The 25,952-nt window shown below is 49.0% G+C and overlaps 1 protein-coding gene across 1 annotated transcript in view; it reads right to left on the reverse strand.

Annotated features, from left to right (window-relative positions):
- The window catches only part of SYNE3 (spectrin repeat containing nuclear envelope family member 3), an 82,899-nt gene that overhangs the window by 22,274 nt on the left and 34,673 nt on the right, over positions 1 to 25,952 (reverse strand). Inside the window, exons 3-6 of the mRNA XM_049769815.1 lie at positions 14,893 to 15,062; positions 14,143 to 14,315; positions 12,494 to 12,803; positions 185 to 346 (exon numbers count right to left, since the gene is read on the reverse strand). Coding sequence (XP_049625772.1) covers positions 185 to 346; positions 12,494 to 12,803; positions 14,143 to 14,315; positions 14,893 to 15,036 — 789 coding nt within the window. The 5' untranslated portion in view covers positions 15,037 to 15,062. The remainder of the gene's footprint in view (positions 1 to 184; positions 347 to 12,493; positions 12,804 to 14,142; positions 14,316 to 14,892; positions 15,063 to 25,952) is intronic.

Consider the following 25,952-nt stretch of genomic DNA (forward strand, 5'->3'; position numbering starts at 1 on the left):
CAGGTCGGGCCATGCTGCTCTGTCTTGATTCCAGGTGTCCCACGTGTCACAGTGTGCAAGACACCAAGACTCTGTGGGTGCCTTCCAGCCTGTGTCTCTAACAGCAGCCTAGAAAATCAATAGACCCCAAAACTCTGGCACCCAGGGGCACTGCACACAACTGGTGGAGACCCAGAAGATTTACCTGCAGTTCCAGGAGTCGGTCCTTGGTGGTCAGTGTGGAGTCGGGCCCCAGACAGCTGTTGGCCTTGTCCACTGAGGCCTTGAGCCACAGCTGGAATTCTTCCACACAGGATTGGAAATCTGCATGCTCCTTGGTCACCTGCTCCAGCAGCTCCACTCTCTCCTGTGGGGATGAGAGACACCAGCCATGAGGGCCCCAGTTCTGGCTGCCATGGCCTTGGAGGCCTGTTTGTGTACAGGTGGACATGAATGAGTTTTGCATAAGTGTGCACAGGTATACATGTATGTGTATCATGTGCAACACATGTGCATTCATTTTTGTATACATTTGCATGTGTAACATTGCAGTGTGCATGGTTCAGTATGTATTTGTGTGTCTTGTGTGCTTCTGTGTGTGTAAGCTGTAGCTTACTCTTTTTTTTTTTTATTTTGGGGCTATACCTAGTTATGTTACTCCTGCCTCTACACTCAGAAATCACTCCTGGCCATGTTCAGGGGAACATGGGATGCCAGAAAACGAACCCAAGTTGGCCACGTGCAAGGCAAAAGCTCTACCAACTGTGCTATCTCTCAGGCCCCGTAACTCATTCTTAGACCTTTTGCTGGGGACCAACTTCTTATTAGCAATAACCCAAGAGGGTCCTGGGAAGCCAGTTAACAGTTCCAGGCATGCCAGCTTCATGCACTTTCTCTCTCGTCCTGTCCAAGTTCGGGTATGCTCACAAGCATCAACTCTGCAGGTTTTGTTTTTGTTTGGGGGCTGGGCTACACTTTGCGGTTCTCAGGGGTTCTTCATGGCTCTGTGATCAGAAATTACTCCTGGCACATTCGGAGGATCATATGGAATGCTGGAGATAGAATCGTTGTCTGGTCCTCTTAACTCTGCGGTTTAACCCTACCCAAGGGGGCAGAGTAGTTCCATCCCATGCACTTTCCTAGATATCCACCAGGTGGCGCCGCTCTAACCCAGTTTGACCAGCTAAGAAGGCAGCGCAGCTCTCTGCAAAAGCAATTGGCCCCAACATCACAGACGCCGACACGCGGGGTCAGGGAGCCAGGGAGCAGCGGTGGCAGCCAGTCCCGTGACGTGAGATATTCAGCGGGTACACAATGGGACGCTGATGCCACAGTCTCCACTGCTTTCCTCAATGTGTTGCGGCTCTAAACACAAGCCAGGGCAGGGTTTAAGGCTGGGATTAGAGTGCTAGCCAGGAGCCCCACCTCTGTCAATGACAGGTTGTCCAAACACACCCCAGCATGGAATACACCCTGTCACGCTTCCCCTGCTCCCCAGCACCCCGTAGTGATTGAGACCCAGGAGATTGCCACATGAGCATGCCATGTGAGCCTGGTCCCCACTTGGGCCCCTCTATCTGGAAAGGAACTTAGTGTAACCCAGAGGACCTTCCAGCCTGCCTGTTAGATTCCTGTCCTAGGAGGGAACAAGGGGGGAAGGTGTCTTTATTTAACAAACACCTCACAAGCCTGGAACTTGAAGAGCAACATTTTGTGCTATCTTTTTTTTTATTTTGTTTGGTTTGTTTTTTTATGCCACACCTGGTGGTGCTGAGGGGTTACTCCTGGCTCTGTGCTCAAGAATCACTCCTCGGGGTGGCTCAGGGGACTCTATAGAAAGCTGAGAACTAAACCCGGGTTAGCTGTGTGCAAGGCAACTGCCCTCCCTGCTATGCTATCACTCCGACCCAATCTTGTGTCACCTTTCCTACAATCACAAACCCTTTGTGCTAGAAGAGTCCAGGGAGAAACAGTTCGCACCTTGCTCTGGGATCACACTGCCCTAATGTTCCACCCCAAGATCTCTAGATAAGCCAGTGTCATGAGCCCGAGACTCTGCCCTTATGCTGTAACCCTGACAAGCGAGTTCAGACTTGGGTATTTGGCCCTTGGACTTAAACATGGAACCTTGGGACCGGAGAGATAGCATGGAGATAAGGCGTTTGCCTTTCATGCAGAAGATCATCAGTTCAAATCCCAGCGTCCCATATGGTCCCCCGTGCCTGCCAGGAGCAATTTCTGAGCATGGAGCCAGGAGTATCCCCTGAGCACTGCCGGGTGTGACCCAAAAACCACACACACACACACACACACACACACACACACACACACACACACACACACACATATACACACACACAAACATGGACCATGAAAGTGCACCAAAGATTTTGTTGCTGCTTTTCCTGTCAACTTAAAAAAAAAAAAAAGCTAAAGAAGACAAACACGGTATCTGGGGCAGCCTCACCCAATACATGAACTTAATACTTTATATATTTTTTTGTTTTTGTTTCTTTTGGGCCACACGTATTGATGCTCAGGGGTTACTCCTGGCTATGCACTCAGAAATCGCTCCTGGCTTGGAGGGACCACATGGGACACCAGGGATCGAACCATGGTCTGTCCTGTCCTAGGCTAGCACGTGCAAGGCAGATGCCTTACCTCTAGCACCACCACTCTGGCCCAATACTTTATATTTTATATTTTTATTCTACACCTGGAGGCCTCAATTTTTTTTGTTTTGTTTTTGTGTCACACCTGGCAGTACTCAGGGGTTACTCCTGGCTCCACGCTCAGAAATCGCTCCTGGCAGGTACGGGGGACCATATGGGATGCCGGGATTTGAACCAATGACCTTCTGCATGAAAGGCAAACGCCTTACCTCCATGCTATCTTCCGGCCCCTGGAGGGCTCAATTTATGCAAAGTTGCGGGGGAGGGGGCGGACTCTGGACCCTGGATCACAGCTGGCCAATGGCCAGAAGTGCCTGGACATTCCACAAACTTAAATCTGAAGCTCACGGCAAGGCAGGATGATTTGCAAACCTTACCTGGTTAAATTGCCCTGCCTGTTCCTCCCCCAGAGGCATGGCACCAAGTGGTGACAGGTTAACTCACTGAGTTAATGTATGCAACCAAGCCAGGAGAAAATGTATAGTTCCCCAAGAAACGAGACACAGGAGTGAGGGTCTTTGAGTCAGCTGAGATGCCTCTTCTGCACCTTAGGAGCTGGACTCAGTGCCTCATGGGGATACACAGCTACTGGTATGAACGATGAGTGGGGCTGTGTCCTAGTTTCCCCCACAGTTCCCCATTCCCTGAGTTAACACCATCACCCCCTTTCCCAAGCACCCCAAGCCAAGTATAAACCTGATTGACTCCACAATGACCCATGCAGGGATGTGATTTCAGCAGTGATGGGTGAGACCGGTGCTTCGTCATTGGGGCAAATTTAAATAACTAATTGTTTTTTAATTTTAGGCCATACCTGGAGATGCTCAGGAGTTACTCCCTGGCTCTGTACTTAGAAACTTAGAAATCACTCCTGGCAGGCTCAGGGGACTATATGGGGTGCCAGGGATCAAACCTGGGTTGACTGCATGCAAGGCAAATGCCCTCCTTGTTGTGCTATCGCTCTGGCCCCATGAGGACCTGCAGGACCCAATGGAGAGAAAGTGGCAGAGTAGGGCCTCACCTGACACCAGTGGGTACCCCAGAGGGAACCGTGTCACTGGTTCACTCTCCTTCTAGGCTGAATGCTGAAGCTCCATGCAGTGGGCAGGACAGGCAGAACCCCAGGCACTCCGACAGGCATTTTCATGCTCAGTCAATGGCCAGGCTGTGTTGACTTGGGGCCCATTGCTGCTGCCTGGGAGGCAGGAAAGGGTGTGCCCACTGCCAGGAATGGATTACAGAGACTGCATGGTTTGTGATTACCAGCAAAGCAAACCAACTGGCTTCTCTGTATTAATGTCTACAGGTTCTAGGCTGTTGGGGTGCTTGTGTTCCCCCAACCTGGGCCAGGGTGCATCTCCTTGCCAGGGGCATCCTGGGGTGAACAGTGCAGAGGTGTCTGATAGGGGGTTCCTATGGCCATGTCAACCCAAAGCTTTGACAGTTAGTTGTACGTGGCAGTGAAATGAAGGCAGCATCTTGGGTACTGGCCTGCGCAGCCCGGGAGGGGTGAGGGATGATTCTCTTGCAAGAGGGAAGGTAGTCACAAGCACCAGGTCCCAGCAGGTGACCTTGGCAGTACCTGGTGACCTTTGAGGATGGACCCTGGGGATTAGTGTTGTATCCAAACAGTACCACTAGTCTCAGCCCTGAGACCCCCTGAGCTGTGAAATACAAATCTCCCCTGTGTCTAAGCCCCCCAGTTGCCATGCTTTATTATGGGGACCCCAAAGGACCTGAATGATCTCCCAAGCCCCACCCCCAGCACAGACTTGGCCTTAGGCTTGGGGTTTTGGCTGTTGAGGAAGTAGGAGGGGGTTTTTCTTATGCATAAAATTAAATATAGGGGTTTTTGGGTGAAGGGCCTGGAGGTGTTCAAGGGCCATCAGGGCTACCTCCAGAAATGGTCAGAAGGCTAGGAAGGATTAGGTTGAATCTGAGTGTGACAGACACAAAGCATTTGCCCTTATCCTTCTATTATCTCCTTGGTTGTGTCTGTGTGCGCGTGCACACATGCACAGGGCAAAAACAAATCTGTAAGAATAAATGGGGCCAGAGAGATAGCATGGAGGTAAGGCGTTTGCCTTTCATGCAGAAGGACGGTGGTTCGAATCCCGGCATCCCATATGGTCCCCCTTGCCTGCCAGGGGCAATTTCTGAGTGTAGAGCCAGGAGTAACCTCTGAGCGAAGCTTGGTGTGACCCAAAAACAAAACAAAACAAAAAGAATAAAAGGACAAAAAAAAAAAAAAAAAGAATAAAAGGACATTTAATACAAAAAATAAATAAATAAATAAGAATGTTTGCTCTTTAGAAAACAATTTGGGGGCCAGAGGAATAGCTCAGCAGGTAGGGTACTTGTCTTGCATGACATGTCTTGCAGACAACCCAGGTTTGGTCCTCAGCATACGATATGGTCCCTGGAACCTTCCAGGAGGGATCCCTGAGAGCAGAGCCTGGAATAAGCCCTGAATACAACCAGGTGTTATCCAAAAAACCAAGAGCCTATCACTCAAAACAAAACAAAGCAAAAAAAATTATTTTTTATTTCAAAATAAATAAAAATAGGTTCAGAGTCATGTCAGAATATTGGGAATATAAAATAAGGTCAAAGGCATGAAGAGTTGTGGGAAAGATGATGCCAGTCCATGAGACTCTATAAGGGAAGGTAGAGGAGAGTCATGGAGGTGATCAATTGTGCTCCCAGTCAGGACAGAACTCAGTCATTAACCTTAGTATCCCTCACCTGCTCACACACACAAATATGCAATCCTGTCCATCTCTACTTGGGGATTCTGATGACTGCCCTGGGCCATCACTTAGGGAGCCACAAAAGAGACACAGGGCTGGAGTCCATCTCTGGGAGATCCCAATGAGACTCTGCCCATCTGTCCTGCCCTGATCCCCGGAGCCTAAACCCTGGGAGAGGGCCACTAAAACACACTGCTGAGTCTTAATCCATCCATGCCCACCAACCCATCCAGTCTACCCTTGTACAGCACCCCAGAACCTCCAATCAGTTTCCACTAGGGCTGGGGGTGTCAGATGCCATCCATTCTAGGGGTCCCAGATCCACAGATCTCCAAAGTCATGGATCACATGGCTGCTTATGTGGCCACATAGCACCCATAATTTTAATACTGATGTCTCAGTAGGAATACACCAAATGAGATGTAAATTTATCATAGAAGCCACATCAACTCAACAAACAACAACAATAGAACTCTCAACTACTAATATACAGCTTAGTAGACCTTAAAATAAAATCCCATGGTAAGACATGACAATTTTTACAAATTTTCTTTTAAGTTTTTAAATTTTGTATTTGGGCCATACCCAGTGAAGTTCAGGGGTTATTCCTGGTTCTACCCAGGCTCTGGGTACCCATGAGATGCCAAGGATTGAATCTAGATAGATCACATGCAAAGCAAGCACCCTACCCACTGTCCTACACTGTAGCCCCAATTAATAAATGTTTTAAAATAATTCTATTATTATTTTGTTGTACCAAACAATATGAAGTAAATTTTCATAAATGCCAAGGTTCAGGCTTTGGTGGTGTTAATGACAAGAGAGGAGAAAATGTTACACAGGGGGTGGGACTGGTATTGGAATACTGAGCGCTAGAAATAACTATATCATGAACAACTTTGTAGCCAGTGTCTAAAATAAAGAAATTTGGGGTTGGAGCGATAGCACAGTTGGTAGGCCTTGCATACAACAGCCAATCCAGGTTTGATCTCTGGCAGCCCATCTGGTCTCCTGAGACTGCCAGGAACAATTTCTGAGCACAAAGCCAGGAGTAACCCCTGAGCACTGTTGGATATGGCTCAATCCCCCAAAAATAAAATAAAATGAAGAAATTTAATTTTAAAAATCCAGGACTGGAGTGATAGTATAATGGTTAGGGTGTCTTTCTTGCACACAGCCAATCTGGGTTTGATCCCCTGGCTTCTCATATGATCCCTAAGCACTGCCAGGAGTAATTTCTGAGCACAGAGTCAGAAGTAACACCTGAGTGCTGCCAAGTATGAATCAAAGCAACAACAACAACAAAATCCAATAGATATCAAGGGTTATATTCTCTGATAATCACTCAGTGTCTTCGTACCCCACTGTGCCCATATCTTGGTCCCCACCAGCAGATAGGCTGGGAGGTCAGAAAAAAGCTGGTATTACCCTTTCTCTCTTACAAAGGGGTCGAGCTGCCCCAGCACTGTAACTGGGCAGCAAAGGGGCAGACCTCACCAGGCCTCATTCAAAATCTTCAGAGGCCAGAGTCCTAGGGTCACCTCCTTGCAAACAGGTAGGACCTAAGAAACTTCCAGCTCTAGCCTGAAGCCCACACTAACCCACCTGAAGGCCTTCCCCCAGCAGATGCCAGAAACATGGAGGCAGCCTGGGAACTGGTGCAAAGGAATATTCATTTGTACCCAGAGAAGAAGGGTGGCAGGAAGAGGCAGGAATTCAGGACACTGCCTGTGCTGTGCCTGAGGCTTGGGAAGCAGAGGTCAGAGTGACTGTGCAGAGTTTGGGCACTCAGTGAGGTCTGGGGGTGCAGAGGTAGCTACAAAGAAGTAGAACTTTTCCCCAGCCAAATACCAGGCCTAAACAAACAAACAAAACAAAACAAAACAAAAACAAAAAAACTCCCCAGCAGTGGGGCAACAAGAACGTCTCTTTTTGCAGGCCTAGCAGGGCTAGTGCAGGACTCGGGCCAGGACAAGAGTAGACTTGGAGGCCCTGAGCCAGACATAGACTGACTTCCAGAAACCAGATCCCAGGGAGGCAAACGAGATTTGCTGTGAGGGACAGCACAGGTGCATGTGCACACACACACACACACACAAAAACATACACACACACACAGAAACACAGATACACAAAAACACAGACAAAAATACAACAATACAGACATATACCATACACTCAGACACACCTCACATACAAACACACACACACAGCCACATGCCATACTCTCAGACACACACACAGAAACACAACCACACAAACACATGCTTTATACTCAGACACACCCCACAATAGACACACAAACCCACACATATACAGAAATATAACTACACATACAAGTACCATACACTCACTCTTCCATATAGATATATGTAGAAACACAACCACACAAACACATACAGACACATATCAGATGCTCAGATATGTTCAACATACAGCACACCTCCACAAGACACCAATATAGAAACACAACCACATATAGATACATACTATATAATCATCCACGTCCCCCAGATGCACCTCCACACAGACACCTACACATATGCAGACAGACACACATAAACAGAAACAAATACACATATCATAAACTCAGACATGCCCCCCCCACAGGCATACAGATAGAAAAGTATACAAACACAACCAGACACATACCATACACTTAGATATACTACATAAAGACACACAGATCCACCTCTACACACTGAAACACACACAAACATATAAATTCACACATGGACACATAGAATCACACACACATCTATTCACACACACATAAACACACACCATAACACCGAGACACTCAGAGACACAAAATGCACATCTAGAGACACACAAAGACATATACACACACACACACACACACAGACTCACAGGAATGAAAGAGAAAACCTCAGTTTCTTCTTGTCAGCTGCTATCAACAACTTCATTTTATCTGTCCTCGTTCCACATTTTATACATTCCTGCAAAGTCCTGGATTCTTTCCGGGGCAGGGGAAATTTATTATTTCCCAAGACCATAAATTCCTGACTCAGATCTTGGGCTCACAGCATGGACACTAAGAGAAAATGAGGACAGTACCTGAGCATATGGTGAAATACATAATCTCAAACATCTTAAATAAATAATCCCCACCTGCATAAGTGGGGATGCAAAATGGTAATCTGATCTTAGCAACACTAATGGCTCTAAATTGTCAAGACATCCCTGAGAAACTAATGGGAACCTGCTGATTACTTTGTTTGATAAGTAACACAAAGACCCAGTTTTCCTATAAAAACTTCTCCAAACGAGCCATACATAACTTAGTCCTATACTAAGAAATTCCCTGCTGGGGAAATTATCTTTTACCTTCCTTTAAAAAAAAAAAAACTTGATTGATTGATTGGTTTTTTGGGCCACACCTGGCAATGCTCAGGAGATACTCTTGGCTCTGCACTCAGAAATCTCTCCTAGCAAGCTGCGGAACCATATGGGATGCCCAGAATTTAACCGGTTCCCTCCTGGGTCGACTGCATGCAAGGCAAACACCCTAAGGCTCCTCTCTTCTACTTTTATTTTATTTTTTTATTTTTTTATTTTTTTTTTTTTTTTTGTGGCTTTTGGGTCACACTGGGCAGTGCTCAGGGGTTATTCCTGGCTCCAGGCTCAGAAATTGCTCCTGGTAGGCACGGGGAACAATATGGGACTCCGGGATTCAAACCGATGACCTCCTGCATGAAAGGCAAACGCCTTACCTTCATGCTATCTCTCCGGCCCCTCTCTTCTACTTTTCAATAAACTTTTCTATTTCCTCACTCTGAGTCGAGCATGTTTATTATTAATATTTTCAACCATGAAAATATTAAAGAACCTGGGCATTCAGGAATACTCTCAAGAGCATTACTCAGAGACCCACTGTCTCTGCTCCTGCAACAGAAAAATACACTCACACACAGATACACAGATTTCTATGGGGCCCGGAGAGATAGCACAGTGGCGTTTGCCTTGCAAGCAGCTGATCCAGGATCAAAGGTGGTTGGTTCGAATCCCGGCATCCCATATGGTCCTCCATGCCTGCCAGGAGCTATTTCTGAGCAGACAGCCAGGAGTAACCCCTGAGCACCGCCGGGTGTGACCCAAAAACCAAAAAAAAAAAAAAAATTCTATAGAGGAAAATTGGTTAGGAGGAACTCACAGCTCAAGCCTCCCTCTATCTCCTCAAAATAGTCCACCCCTGGCACTCAACAGATAGCAGCTTTAAACCTCAGAACTTCAGCTACTTCAATAATTAGCTACAGACTGTGTTATGAAAAATTATTGTGGGTATAATCAGTATCAGAAAGGAATGAAAAACTTAAGTGTCCAAGCAGAGATAAATGAATGGCAAACATAAAAATCCAAATTAGATTTTTTAAAAAAGAACTGGCTGTCACAATTTAGGGAACTGTTTAAAAATCAAGGCTTAAGGGGCCGGAGCAATAGCATAGTGGTAAGGTGTTTGCCTTGCATGTGGCCAACACAGGATGAATCCTAGTTTGAATCCCAGCATCCCATATGGTCCCCTGAGCCTTCCAGGAGCAACTTCTGACTGCAGAGCCAGGAGTTATTCCTGAGTGCCACCGGGTGTGACCCTCATCCCCCCCAAAAAAATTAAGGCTTAAAATAAAAGATGACTGCCAACTCTTCCCAAAGAGTCTGGATTTCTCTGGGGCCTTCTCAGATTGTTGGGAGAAGATTCCCCTTTCTGATGAGCTACAGCAGCCCAGTGCCACCCCCATAATTCTCCAACATTAACAGTCCAACTCCACAACTTAACCTCATCAAACTGCCAAGATACCAAATTTGTTTCAGATTTATAGATCTTGGACTCTGTGGCCACTTCCTCAAGATTTCATAGTAGTATCACCCCAGTAGGATCACAGCTAAATTGATGGGAAAGTTCCATAGAAATCTCCCAAGCTCAAGGAGCCTAAAAAGTAACATAGTAGGGGGCCGGTGCGGTGGCGCTAGAGGTAAGGTATCTGCCTTGCCAGCTCGAGCCTAGGATGAACCGCGGTTCGATCCCTCGGCGTCCCATATGGTCCCCCAAGCCAGGAGCAACTTCTGAGCGCATAGCCAGGAGTGACCCCTGAGTGTCACTGGGTGTGGCCCAAACCCCCCTCCAAATAAGAGTAACATAGCAGGCTCAACTACCACCAACCACAGCCCAGTAAATCCTTAGACACTGACTTTAGTAACACCTTGGAGAGATAGAACCATCATTTCAAATTAACCCGTGTTGATCTAAGTTTTGATCATTCCATTTGCCTCTATGTTGTGACAAACAATAAGAAGTAGGTTTGTTTGTGCCTGCCAGGGGTAGGCTAGCATGGTGGGTAGGAGATTGGGGGCATTGGTGAAGGGAAAGTCACACTGGTGGTCATTTAAACATTGAATGCCTGAAATTACCGTGTGTATTATGAGCAACTTGGTAAATCATGATGTTATAATTTTTAAATGTCAACAAAAATTAATTAAAGGTTTTTAAAAATCAAAGCAAGAACAAGTTGAAGGAGTGAAGCAGGGGGTTAAAAAAGACAAGAGAGAAGTAGGCAGAAAGGTCAAAGCAGAAGATGTAAAAGGGGAGAAGAGGGGCTGAGGGGAAGAATACAGCATCTAAGTCCAGCAGCTGGTCAGCATTGATGAACTGTGCATCATGTGTGTGAATCACCCAGCAACACTGGATGTAGTATATGAAAAAGTTTCCATAAGATTAGTCTTGGAATTGTTGTATATAAAAATATTTCCTTAGGGGGCTGGAGAGATAGCATGGAGGTAAGGCGTTTGCCTTTCATGCAGGAGGTCATCGGTTCGAATCCCAGCGTCCCATATGGTCCCCCGTGCCTGCCAGGAGCAATTTCTGAGCATGAAGCCAGGAGTAACCCCTGAGCACTGCCGGGTGTGACCCAAAAACTACCAAAAAAAAAAAAAAATATTTCCTTAGGATTGTTCTGTGACTATTGCCCCACCTAGACCTTCCAGGTGGGGGCGCTGTGGAGTTGACAAAAATAGCTTGATGGACAGGGAAGAGGGGTCCTTTTGCGAGAGCTGGTTGCAGGCTGCAAGAGGATTCTCTCTCTCTCTTTGCCCAATGTTTTACACCCTAACCTTCTTGTCTGTGTGGATTATTATTTGCTGCGGAGAATATTACCAAGGTCTCCCCCCGAAAGGGGACAAGGGGATGGGAAATAATTTCTCATTCTGGAGACTGTTCGTAGATTCACAAACACCCAACAAAGGATTTTACAGCACAGATACTTTACAACTGGACATTTTGTTTTGTTTTGATTTGGGGGCCACACCCAGTAGTGCTCAGGGGTTACTCCTGGCTCTGCACTCAGGAATTACTCCTGGTGGTGCTCAGGGGACCATATAGGATGCTGAGGATCAAACCAGGGTCAGTGACATTCGAGGCAAACATCCTACCCACTGTGCTATCCCTCTGGCCCCATGGGCATGGGGATTTTGTTGGGTGGTAAGTAGACAGTGGAGGATGGGTGGAAGGATGCATGGAAGGAAGGTTGGCACAGTGGGTGCTGAAATGGATGGTGGATGGATAAGTGAGGTGGTGCTGATTGTAGGTAAAAGAGCAGAGGGGGTGTGGTGGCTGTGGAGGTGAGTAGACTTGGAGACTCCTGCCAGGAGGCAGAGATGAGGGAGAGATGGGTGGGGTATAGAGGTGACTATGGAAGGTGAGTGGAGGTCTGGTGGGTTAGTGGCAACAGAGGATGGGAGACTGGTGGGCATATGGGTGGGTGAGTAAATGTGGGTGGACAGTTAGTTTCTGGGGTGTAGACAGTGGCTCGGGAATACATGTGGGAGGAATCCCTGTGGGTAGACTCTGCGGAGTTGACAGTCTTTTGTGAACACAAAATTGGGGGCAATCCCAGTGGGTAGTGTCTGGGGTGCAGAGAGTAGCTGGTGAGCACACATAGATGGGGGAATCCCTGTGGATAGTATTTGGGGTGTAGACAGTGGCTAGCAAGCACATGCATAGGAGACATACCAGTGGGTAATATCTGGGGTGTAGACAGTGGTTCATGAGCACACAGATGGGGCAATCCGGCATCTCACCTGAGCTTTGGCCTTCACTAAGTCATACTGGGCCTTCATCTGCTTCTGCGTGAACTCGTCCACACTCTGGTCCCCGATCCTGCTGTAAAGGGCTTTGGCCTCATCCAGTAGCTGCTCCAGGTGTGTAGTCTGATAGCAAACGTGGTCCCACAGCACCTGCGCCTGGCTCAGCTGCCACTGCTTCTCTCGCAGGCCTAGCTGCAGCTCGATCGGGGGCTCCAGCGCCACCAGCATCTTCTGGAACCAGTCATAGAACTTGTCCCGGGCCAACAGGTATTCGTTCCATTGCAGCCACACCCACTCAATTCGGCTGCAGAGGGACATATATGTGAGGACTAGAGCCTTGGTCACTGGGTCCCTGCTGGTCCCTAAACTGTGGGGGTTCCTACCACATCTGCCTGGAGAAGCACCAGCCTCGCTTCTCTATCTTGAGGAGACCTAAGCACCCTTCCTTCGAGCCCCAAATCCCTTATTTATCATTCTTTCTCCCTGGGTGCCACCAGTCACCTCACCCAAAAACAGTTGCTGGGGAAGATGGAAGGGCTGCACCATACCCTATGAATGGGAGCCATGCCTGTACCCCAGGGTTCTCCCTTCCCGGCTGCTAGGCATGAGCCCAGCCATGAGACACAAGCCTCAACATCAGAGAGGGGTCTGTGGGCAAGACCCACCGGTGCCTCCCCCTTTGCCTCAGTTTACCCATTGTCATAGAGCAACAATCATGTCCAGACCACACACATCAAGCTACTTGGTTTGGGGTTTCAAGTGAAGGGGTACAAAAGGCAGACAGCCCTGTGCACCGCAACTAATGCAGCACCCCAGTTCCACAAATGAGCAGGGCAGGTGGCAGCTCTGCCCACTGTGAGCCTGTTACTTGCTCTCGGCATCAGCTTATCCTCCCGCCTTCCTCCAGTTCATCCTACTGATAACTTCGAACTAGTGGATACCCATGGTAGTTGAGCAGAGAGGTAAAAGAAGTCAGTCCAGGTCATGCAGCATGAAAGCAGAGGAATGGGAGGCCCCAGGTGTGGTGAACAACTGCAACTCTCCTCCACCCCTACCATGGGTGGGCGGGGCCAATGCAGGTGTGGGTGGGGCCATGCAGATACAGGTGTGGCTAGGCTGATGTGGTTGGGACCAGTGCAGATCTGGCTGTGGTTAAATTGGTATAGAGATACCATGGGTGTGCAGAGCCAGTGAGGATGTGGGCAAGGTCATACAGTTCTGGGTGTGACTGGACTGGTGTGGGTGGGCTCAATCAACGTGTGGTTGGGACCATGCAGGTGTGGTTATGGTCAGGCTAATGTGGATGGGGCACAGATGCCATGGATGGGCGGGGCCATGCAGTTGTTGGTGTGGTGGTCTATGTGGGCAGAGGCACAGATGCCATGAGTTGGTGGGGCCAGTGCAAAAGTGGATAGATTAGGTCACTGGCCACCACTGGCCCGACCACTCGGACAGCACAGTTTTCCTGTCAAGGATGTCAGGGCCCCTCCACCAGGCATTACCAGTCAGTCCCATGAGGACTGATGCAATGAGCATCACAGACACAATACTTAGCAAGAGCAGGACTGGCCAGAACCCCAACAGCGTCCTTCAACCACCTTTCTTAGAGCAGGAGGCCAGGCCGGGACAGCAGCAGCGCTTACCTGTGACAATGTGTCATGAATGTGCTGGTGTCCTCCCACTGGTCCTTGATGTTCCGCATCTGGCTCTGGATCTTGGGCTTTTGTGACTCAGGGCAGCAGTCCAGGAGGGACTGGGCCATCTGCACCACTAGCTCCACCTTCATGTTCCCTTCGGGCTCCATCTTGCATATTTTCTGTCGTGGACACAAAAACAGAAGCCTGGGAGTAAGGGCTGGGAGGGTTGGAGGCAGGGCCGGGAACCAGGACCACAAAGCCCTGGCCCCTTGTGCTGAGAGCCAGAATGGGAGAGGGCAAGGGGAGATTGGGATTGGGGGGCTGTCTGACAGAGAGTCACACACACCCCCACTTCCCCATGTGGCCACTCTCCAGCTGTGGGAGCTCAGATCAACTTCCTGACCTTGGGCTCAGTTTTCTGGCCTGGGAAAGAGGGCCACCAGCTCTCTTGTACCCTCTCCCCCCAGGAGAAGATGTGCAGATAAAATGGTGTGGGACCATGTGCCTTCCAGGGGCACAGTGGGAAGCAGCCGGACCCAAGGACCCGCTCAGGCTCAGAAGTCCCCCAAGTTAGTCCTCTGCACCCATCCTCAACACACACGGTGTTCCCCAGCAAACAGGCTGAAGCCTGAGGTGGGGATTGGCCAGGCCTCTTGAGTGACCCTTATAGTATGGGGTATGGAGAGGCCATTTTGCAGCAAGGAGTGCAGGGGGCAGTGGTGATCCAAGGGACACTGGTGCTGGTGCCCGGCTCACCTCCGTTTCCTTCAGCCTGGCCTCCAGCTCTGCACGGGGCCCCTGCGTGTTGTCGTTGACCCGCAGCCGCTCCTGCACTGCCTCCATCCATGCCTGGGCCTCCGCCAAGCTCCTGTCGAAGCTGGCCTGCAGCTGCTCTGTCATCGCACCTGTTGGGCTGGGGATGGGGCCTGTGAAAGGGGAATCCAGGGGACAGTCTGAAGACCGAGGGGACAGTCTGAAGACATGGGGGACCGTCTGAGATCCAGGTGACAATCCTGACCTGGGGATAGACTCTGACTCAAGGGATAGCAGTGACTCAGGGGACAGCCACGATCTGGGCACAGCTGTGACTCAGGACTGCCCAAGGCAATGGGGTTGGCTGGAGGGACAGAAGACAGAGAGACCAGGTGTGGCCTCTCTTCTAGGACTGGCCATCCTAAGAGGACACTCATTTCCAGCTCTCTGCTGATCTTCTCTAGATTGCAAGGGCCACTTTGTCATCTCTGTGTATCACAGCATCTCCACAATGGAAACTAACCCCTCATGCATGCAATGTGGTTCCTGAGCCAGGTAAGGGATCTAGGTCTGAGTGTCAGCTCAGCAGATAGTGCCCCTCCCATGCTCCTCAGAGTCCCACCTCCCAGGATGGGCGTGCTGGTCACTTCTCCACCCATCAGACCCTCGGAAGCCATGGAAATGTCTCTTCCACTGAAACACAAAACCCCTTAACCTCCCCTCCTGGCAACCACTGACTTAGTTATTTTTTTTTGGGAAATGGGGTGCTTGGGCCATACCTGGCAGTGCTCAGGATTACTCCTGGCTCTGCACTAAGGAATCACTCCTGGTGGTATTCAGGAAACCATATGGGTTACCTGGGGTCAAAACCTGGTCAGCTGCATGCAAGGCAAACGTCCTACCCACTGTATATTCATGACCCCCTTAACTAACTTCTTGAGGGTCATGTCTCTACCTGCTGGCCCACTTAGTGGCATCTACCTGCCCACAGGTGTCTCCTATGCTCATATCCTTCATAGTGAGGTTCACAGCTACTTTGCCATCTAGCCATGAGCACAAAGCTATAGGTTTCTTCGGGGGCTTTGGGAAACTCCCTGGGGTTCAGACTGAGTCTTCTGCACTCCAATTTTGTCTGCTTGTCGCTGTAATGGCTTTTTTTAGGTTCATTGCTGAGAACTGTGTCAGGTGTGCAGGGACTGAGCATGGTTTATTTCCCAGCAGACCTTGCATGGTGGAATCAGGCCCCTAATGGAAGGCCCAAGTGGTTGAAAAAAGAAAGAGGGGAATGCCCCAACCGGTCATAGTCTCAGCTAAAATGGCTCTACAAAACAGTATCAGTACAGTGCTTTGAATTTTTGGACTACTTAATTTGTTTGATGCTGTCATCCCTATAGGAACACACCAATTTAACAGAATGGACAGCTAACAATAGGAGCTTACTAAATTTTCTGCCATTGTATTAATGACTTTATTAAAGATACAAGAATTTTCACAAATGTGCTTGCTACTGTACTTCTCCTTCTTGGGAGGGATTTGGGTCACACCTAGCGATGTGTAGGGGTTACCCCTGCCTCTGATTCAGAAGTTACTCCTGGCATGCTCAGGACACATATGGGAGGCTGGTTACGTGCAAGGCAAACTCCCTACCCACTGTGCTATCACTCTGATCCATCTTTCTTCCTTTTATATATATATATATATATATATATATATATATATATATATATATAAACTTTCTTCTCTTCCTTTTTTTTTCTGTTTTTCAATAACTTCACTTTTACTTATCTGAAAACAAATGTATTAGAGTCAACTATATCAATCATGTGATGCATTTTCCTTAAATAACATTTTTTTTTAAAAAGAGTAAACCTGGGGCCAGAGAGATAGCACAGCGGTAAGGCATTTGCCTTACATGCAGAAGGTCACTGTTCAAATCCCGGCATCTCATATGGTCCCCCGAGCCTGCCGGGGGTGATTTCTGAGTGTAGAGCCAGGAATAACCCCTGAGCATTGCCGAGTGTGACCCAAAAACTAAAAAAAAAAAAAAAAAATGAGTAAACCTTGAGCATAGTTGAGTGTGTCCCCAAAACAAACACACACGTGCGCGCGCGCGCACACACACACACACACACACACACACACACACACACTCACACAAATACAAACACACACACAAAACTTGGAAACAATACAAGTCTGATAATGGGGGTTCTTTCAACTATGTGAGCAATTCTGAGGTCACATGACCAACATAAAGGATTGAAAATGGACCAAAAATGGAGGATCCATGGGGTGTAGAGATCATAGCGCCCCACGTTAATATTCAGAGAGAATTTTCTCGGCATCAAATAATAGCAAAACCTCACTCCACAGTTGCAGCTGTATGTTTCTTTATCCTTAGTCAGGCACAAGAACTGGAGACCACTTTCGTGCCTGCTGCTGAAGGGGGTGTACTGTGGTCCCAATCCCCCTCTTTCTGGCCACAGTCCCTGAGAGTCCAGTTCAGCCGAGTAATGTCTTTGGCTTCGGGAACCAAAGCTAGAGCTTTTCTGCGCCTGCTTTTCCTTCCTAGATGTTTTGTGAGTCAGGGTCATCCTGAATTTATTTTTCATTTTATTTATGTTTGCTTAAGGGCCACATAAACCCAGTAAACCCAATGGTGCTTTCTTTGCCTAAGTTTTACTGGAGTAGGGTAGGGGTATAGGAACAGGGGAAATCATGTGGGTCAGCGCCGAATATCAAGCCTGGGCTTTCATGAATCCCACAACACGTATTAAAAACCATACTACAAGCGTGGCAATGGGGAAACAATGCAGGACAATACCATGCATAGAGAATGAAGATGGCAGCACCAATGACCCAAAAAGTACCAACCAGCTAGTTATCCTCTCAGATAAGGTGTTTAGAGAAGAGATATGGAGGAGGTTCATGGAACTCAAAGAAAGAGTTGATCTGGGGCCGGCGTGGTGGCGCTAGAGGTAAGGTGTCTACCTTGCCAGTGCTAGCCTAGGATGGACTGCGATTCGATCCCCCGGCGTCCCATATGGTCCCCCAAAGCCAGGAGCGACTTCTGAGCAGATAGCCAGGAGTAACCCCTGAGCGTCACCGGGTGTGGCCCAAAAACCAAAAACCAAAAAAAAAGAAAGAAAGCATTGATCGAGCTGTCCACATAGAGAGAAATCTGAAAACTCCAATCTAAAACAGCAAGGCTGAACATCTCAGGAGATGAACGGAAAACCTGAATGGAAAACCTCTTGAACAGAGTAACAGCAGCTGAGGACAGAACCAGTGAGCTGGAAGATGAGATGCAGAACAATTCCGTACAGCAGAAGAGATTGGAAAAGAACCTTAAAGCAAATGATCAGACAGTGGAAAAACTACTCAAAGAATATAAACAGATAAAAAATAGGAGTCTTTGGGGGCTGGAGAGATAACATGGAGGTAGGGCATTTGCAGAAGAAAAAGAAGGAAGAGGAGGAGGAGGAAAAAAGAAAAGAGGAGGATAAAGAGGAGGAGGTGGTGGTGGCTAGGGATGTAGTTCAATTTGTAGAATAGATGACTTATAGGTGTCAATGCCTAGATTTGATCCCAGATGATCTCATGTTCACACTCTAATTTTTTTTACGTGTATGAATTTGTGTATATATGTATGTATAAAAATATGTGATATACTTGTGTATGCTCACATTTTTTTTTGTTTTGTTTTGGATTTTGGGCTACACAGCTGCCTTCAGAAGTTACTCTTGGCTCTGCACTCAGAAATCGATCGTGACAGGCATGGGGGACCATATGGGATGCCAGGATTCGAACCAGCGTCTGTCCTGTATGGATTGACTACATGCAAGGCAAACGCCCTACTGCTGTGCTATTTCTATGGCCTCTCATGCTCACCTATAATAAAGCAACTGTAAAAAAAATAAATAAATAAAAACGTTAAAGTATAAACAAGAGAGAAAAAAAAAGGCTTGGGCTTTGTGCAGGCAAATAAAAAATGTTGTAGTGGGCTGGAGAGATAGCATGGAGGTAAGGCATTTGCCTTGCATGCAGAAGGACGGTGGTTCGAATCCCGGCATCCCATATGGTCCCCCAAGCATACCAGGAGCGATTTCTGAGCATAGAGCCAGGAGTAACCCCTGAGCACTGCTGGGTGTGACCCAAAAACAAACAAACAAAAAAAAAAATGTAGTACAGAAAGCTGTTTTCTTCAACCCTATTCCTGTGGGGGGGGGGAGGGGGCACATCCAGCAGTGCTCAGGCGTTACTCTTGGTTCTGCACTCAGAAAAAAATCCTTGCAGCATGGGGACCATATGAGACACCTAGGATCGAATATGGGTTGGCCACATGCGAGGCAAATGCCTATTCATTGTGCTATTTGCTCAGGCCTCTGGCTTTTATTTCTTTCTTTTTTCTTTTCTTTTCTTTTTTTTTTCACATTTGCAATAAAAATTTATGTATTTTGGGTTTTTTTAGGTCACACCCAGCAGCACTCCGGGTGCTCCTGGCTCTTCGCTCAGAAATTGCTCCTGGCAGGCACGGGGGACCATATGAAATGCTGGGATTTGAACCACCATCCACCTGATCTGCTGCGTGCAAGGCAAATGCTCTACCACTGTGCTATCTCTCCGACCCCTGCACTGAAAATTTATTAACTAAAAAAAAGTAAAATAGGGGCTGGAAGATAGAATGTTAGTTTTGTTTTGTTTTATCTTTTTGGGGCACACCTGGCAGGACTCAGGGCTTATTCCTGGCTCTGTACTCAGGAATTTCTCCTGGTGGTGCTTAGGGGACCATATGAGATGCTGGAGATCCAACCCAGACTGGCCTCATGCAAGGCAAGTGTCCTACCTGCTGTGTTATAGCTCCTGAATTGTGTTTAGTTTTAGGGGCCAGAGTGAGAGTATAGGAGGAGGGTACTGACCTTGCACACACCAGACCTAGCTTCAATCTCCTACACCCCATCTGGTCTCCCCAGACCTTCCAAGACTGAGCCCCAAATGCAGAGCCAGGAATACATCTTGGCTTCCAACAGCAAGTAATAAAAATGATTGTGGAATTTGATCACAGGCACTGCAGGGTTGTAGGAACCCTGTTGGGACAGACCCCATGCACCAAGCCAGGAGCAGTGTGCTGAGCATGGCCAGGCGTGTCTCCAAACAAAAACCTGTAACAATAAACCAGTTTCCACACACTGGCCTTTGCCTTCTTCAGAAGAAGCACTGCCTGGAAGTCTGTGGACCCTCCCCAAACCCTGCAGCGGGAGAGCCCCGCCCCAGACACGCCTGCCCCCGGGGATGGTGCCCAAGAAGGGCCCCCCTGGTCCTGAGCCCAGTCTCCCCACGTGTTGTTTTTATGGCAGGGCTATTTTGATGTTTTTCTAACAACTTAATACGTTCCCTGCAGCCACTCCCTGCCTTTGAATGCCTCTTTTGAAACTCCCACTAGAATGTGCAGGCTTTAAATTGGTTCATTGTGGCTTTAATCTCTGTTCTAGTGTGGGACTTGATTGGTTTCCAAAGACTCGGCTTTTCTTTTTATAAAGTGGGGAGCAAAGGTGCGGCTGGCTCCCAGGGTTTCAGATGGCAGCTATGGAGGGAAGAACTGGGGAATAGTAGGGCAGCGTTTGGTCAGAAAGCCCCAGTCCTTGGAATTCTGGGGGTTTAGAAGCCCGGGGGTTTGCATCAGATGAAGTACAAGGGGATAGAGGAATAGAGTATCTAGGGTGGGCCTCATACCCCCAGCTCAGTAGTGGCTCCTAACTCACTGTGGGTTGGGTGAGCCTTCAAACTTCTCTGCCAAACCAGTTGGCATTGTCTCATGTAGTGAGACACACAAGAATCCTGCCCCAGGTCACAGAGCAGCAGTGGCAGGCACGTGTGGCCTGGATATAGGGGGTGGGGTGCCAGCCAGAATGGCTTTGACTGGCAGCCCCTTCTCAAAAGGAAGACTTGGGGCCCAGAGAGATAGCACAGCGGCATTTGCCTTGCAAGCAGCCGATCCAGGACCAAAGGTGGTTGGTTCGAATCCCGGTGTCCCATATGGTCCCCCGTGCCTGCCAGGAGCTATTTCTGAGCAGACAGCCAGGAGAAACCCCTGAGCACCACCAGGTGTGACCCAAAAAAACAAAACAAAACAAAACAAAAACAAAAAAACAAACAAAAAATCAAAAGGAAGACTTTACATGGCAAGAATAAAAGGGAGTTAGAGACTGGAGAGATGGCATGGAGGTGGAGCGTTTGCCTTGCATGCAGAAGGACAGTGGTTCAAGTCCTGGCATCCCATATGGTCCCCTGAGCCTGCCAGGAGCGATTTCTGAGCGTAGAGCCAGGAGTAGTAACCCTGAGTGCTGCCAGGTGTGACCCAAAAACCAAAGGGAAAAAAAAAAAGGCAGTTACTGGGGCTGGAGAGATAGCACAGCAGGTAGGGAATTTGCCTTGCATGCAGGTGACCTGGGTTTGATCCCCAGCATCCCACATGGCCCTCCAAGCTTGCCAGGAGTAACTTCTGAATGCAGAGCCAGACTACTGCTGGGCATAAACCTCCCCCCCCCCCCCAAAAAAAAAGAATAAAAGGCAGTTTCCCAGAGCTGGAGTGATAGCACAGCAGGTAAGGCATTTGCCTTATACACGGTTGACTCAGGTTTGGCCCCCAGAACCTCATCTGGTCTCCTGAGCATCACCAGGAGTGATCTCCGTGCACAGAGCCAGGAGTACTGTCAGGTGTGGCCTCCCCGTCCCCCAATAAAGGAATAATAAGAAATAAAAAGCAGAGGAGAAAAGCAGTCATATGAGAACATTGTTCTCAAATGGTCCCAAACTGAATTCTTGAGATACTCACACTGACACACACATCCTGACACACTCACACCTTTGACTGACACAAGCTGAAGGATCTACAAATGTTGAATGGGACCTAGAGGTGAAGGTGGAGCCACAATGGCATCAGACAGTTATTCCAGCACTGAGCTGCACTCCCCATCCCCCAAACCCCAAACTCCAGAGCCTTTGAATAGTGATGGGCCTCCAGGCCATTTCAAGATCACCCCAACCACAATGCTTGGACATGTGGCAGTAGAGCCGTGGGCACTGCTGGTTTGGGGTTTTGCTTTGAGCAGAATTAAAGGCTGGTCAGAGAAAGGGGTCGATTCTGGCAAATGTCATGAGCCTTATGTCTCTCTGTGTTCCCTGTATGTGTGTTGGGGGTGCCAGGTGAGAATCCTGCTCCGGTCTTCTGAAAACCAGTGGAAAGAAATGTCTATGCTTTGGTGAATGGTGACAAGTTTGAAGTCACAAAAGCTACTTTCACTTTTTGTTTGTTTGGGGGGTGGTTTGGCAGTGATCAGGGGTTACTCCTGGCTTTGAACTCAGGAATCACTCCTGGTCAGGGGACCCAATGGGATTCCGGAGATTAAACCCAGATAGGCCATGTGCAAGATAAGCACCTCCAGGCACTGCTATTGCTCTGACCCTGCAAACTCACACGTTTGATTTGAGAACCCAAGTAAGAATGTTCCAGCAAACATCACCCAAAGGCAGAGGGGAAAGGAGAGTTGGTTCTCAGCGAGTCTAGGGTGTCAGGCCCCAAGTTCTGTGGGGCTCCCTGGCCTGCAATTCTGTCTGTATATCCCTCCCCACCAGCATTTTTAGATTCCTGGCCCTGCAAAGGCAGCCCAGGGCTGACCCATGTGCTGCCCTTGAGTATCTGAGTCCCAGATGGTGACGCTGAAGCCTGAACCTCACTCAGGAATCAAAAACAGTCACTGGCCCAGGCAGCATGGGGTGTGGCAGCTGCTGTCCCAGGACTACTCCCAAATCCAGGGAAAAGCAAGGCCACCCCCACCACGGTGCCCCCTGTCCCTCTTGGCCGTGGTCCAGCCCTGGCAGTTTCCTCTGCAGAAGGAATGTCAGGGTCTGGGCAGCAGCTGGTTTCAATCCCTGCGGTTCCTCCCAGTGGGTTCTGGAAGATTCCTTACTCACACGCAGACAACACAAGGGCAGGCCAGGGTCCCTCTCCTGGGGGCATGGAGGGTCCTGGGGTACCTTCCCTGGTGACACTGGCCCCTCAACAGTGCCCGTCACACTGGTCACTAGACCAGGACCCCCCACCCCCACTGCCCCTCTCTGACCCATGCTGGGACAGTCCTGGGCTTTAGTGCATCCAAAGCCCAGGCAGGCGGCAGGAGGGCGTGGTAGGGTGGGGGTGCAGCCTTGTGGTGTTCCAATGCAAATCTCCAGAATCAGGCTTGAGGCCTGCTTCACCAACCGCTAAGGCCAGGGCACCTCTCTTGGGGAGTGCTGGGAGCTGGCTGCAGGGCCTGGCTGGGCAACAGCCACTTTCCTTCCTGGAAACGGTGACTGTGAAGTTGCATTTTTCAGAATTTTTCAAACACTGGAAAACAGGCAGTTAACAGGACACCAAGGTTTCCCTCCAGGAAACACGAGTCTTGGCAAAGGTGGGCAAAGACCAATGTCTCTTTCTCTGGTGCCAAGGGAACCAGGGGGCACAAAGCGGGATAGGGTACTGACTGCTGGGTGGGGGTGGAGCACGGGTAGGCCACACTTCCTGAGACCCCAGTGATTGGCCCAGGCTGCAGAGAAAGCAGCAAATCAGGGACTGAAAAGGGGAGGGCTTCTGGCCAAAAGTGAAGATGGCAAGGACTGGGGGGGCCATAGTGAGCTCTGATGTGGCATCAAGGAAAGTTTGGTGCTGCTGAGTTCAGGATCCTTGGATCCTGCTAAGTCTCTGGGAACAGAGTGTGGAGTGTGTAGACTTCTTTTTGTTTGCTTGTTTTGTTTTTAGGTTTTTAGGCCACATCTGGCAGCACTCAGAGGTTGCTCCTGGCTCGCTCAGAAATTACCCCTGGCAGGCTCTGGGAATCATATGGGATGCCGGAGATCAAACTCAAGTCTGCCGTATGCAAGGCCAATGCCCTCCCAACTGTGTTATGGCCGCTGTGTCCAAGAGTGTGGGGATTTCACACACTGTGAGCCCCGGTCCAGCTTCTCGCCAGGGCAGAGGAAATGCCAGGAGATCCCAGGGACCCCATAAATAGTCTCTAAGGCACTGAGCTCAGAGACTCTTCATCGGTCCAGTGCACATCACTAGCTGGTGTTCCCAGACTGGGAGGCGACCTGGCAGAGCATTCACCTTGCATGGTGAATGAAGTCTGGGCTTCCACACTCAGCACCGCATGCTACCCTGAGAAACACTGGTGTGGACACACAGACCACACACACACACACACACACACACACACACACACACACACACACACACACACACACACATACCAGGCTATACCTATCCAGGAAAATGGAAAATGCCAGCAGCATTCCTGAGCCCACCAGCCTCTTCTAGGAGCCAGCCTGGCCCGCCCCTAGCTCATTTCCCACTTTGCAGCTTTTTTCAGACAAACTTTCCTAAGTTTCTCACAGAAACATTGTGTTCTTCAGCGATAGGGTGTTTGCCTTGCGTGCAGCCGACCCAGGAGTGACCGGGTTTGATTCCTGGCATCCCATATTGTCCCTCAGCCTGCCAGGGGCGATTTCTGAGTGCAAAGCCAAGAGTAACTCCTGAGCACTGCTGGGTGTGACCCAACAACCAATCAATCAATAAATAAAGTTTAAAAAGAGGGAAAAGAAGAAAAGAAATATCGTGTTCATCATATTCTTGGTGTGCAATGTCCTTAGACCCCAAATTGTGAGCACCTGGGCTAGAGGGGGCAGCCAGGTGTCTATTCCTTTCTATTCTTTTTTTTTTGGGGGGGGGAATCCAGGGATATTTATGATTCTCCCTAGCTCGGTGCTCAGGAATAACTCTTGGCTCTGTGCTCAGGCCTCACTCCTGGCAGGAAACAGGGGACTATGTGAAGTGTGAGGAATCAAGTCCAGATCAGCCACGTGCAAAGAAAACTCCCTGCCTGCTGTACTATTTCTCTGTCATCTTGAGTTGACGTCGTCGTTGTTGTTGTTGTTTGGGTGACACCTGGCAGCACTCAAGATTACTCCTGGCTATGAGTTCAGAAATCACTCCTGGCAGGTGCAGGGGACCATATGGGATACTGGGAACCAAACCTGGGTCTGTCCAGGGTTAGTCACCGTGCAAGGCAAATGTCCTACTGTTGTTATATATCTCTCTCCAGTCCCCCAAGTTGACATTTTAAAGATATTGTCAAACTATTTCCCCAACTGCCCCCCCACCCATTCATGTGCCCATCAGCAGTTCCTGGAGTGATCTGCATGCCCGTGGGGATTGGTGGCACCTTGAACCTTCTTAGTCTTTCCTCAGAATTGGCAATAACCTTTGGCTGTTTGATCTGCCAGCTCTGAGGTCAACCTAGTTGGATTTCTGCCTGCCCTGGGGATAACCCCTCATTGGGGTCCCACACTGTGCTAAGCACCTCCAAGCACCCCAAAGCTCAAATAGGGATCCTGTGTGGGGTGCTTGGTGCCAGGCCAAATAGCTGGAGGCAGCCGGGGGGGTAGTAGGTGCTGAGTCACTCCAAGGGCACTGCCAGCCAAGAGCCAGGACAGGCAGTTCTCACGGCCACATCTGGGCACCTCAAAGCAACAGCCAAGACTTAGAAATGGATCAAAGACTGGCAGGACAAATACAAGCTTGAGGTTCTCTTCTGTTCTATAGAAGTCCTAGTCCCTCCTCCTGGGGGGTCCCAGAAAGCAAAGGAGGGGCTGAAACACCAGGGGAGACTGGGCTCAGAGCCTGTCTCCCTGTTGGTGGAAAATCAGTAGTGTCTGGGAACTCAGCCTCTTGTTCTCACTGCAATGTCTGGGCTAGACTTGCTTGGGTTGATGTCCACTTGGTGATGGGACAGTCAGATGGGCTCTGCGCATGCTCACAAGGACTCTGAGTATAGGGATGAAGGTGGAAAAGAGAAGTCCCGCCCCACTAAAAATAGCCATTCAAGTTAGGGCTGAGGTTGCAGCTGAGGGGTGAAGTGTACTTGCTGTAGGTGTGAGACAAGGGTTTGAGTACCAGAAAGGTCTTCAGCTCTGACACCGTTTCCCCACCAGTTTGTAGAAGCAGAGCTCATGGAGGATTCCCAGTA

This window comes from Suncus etruscus, chromosome 3 (genome assembly GCF_024139225.1).
Source record: "Suncus etruscus isolate mSunEtr1 chromosome 3, mSunEtr1.pri.cur, whole genome shotgun sequence".
NCBI lineage: Eukaryota > Metazoa > Chordata > Mammalia > Eulipotyphla > Soricidae > Suncus > Suncus etruscus.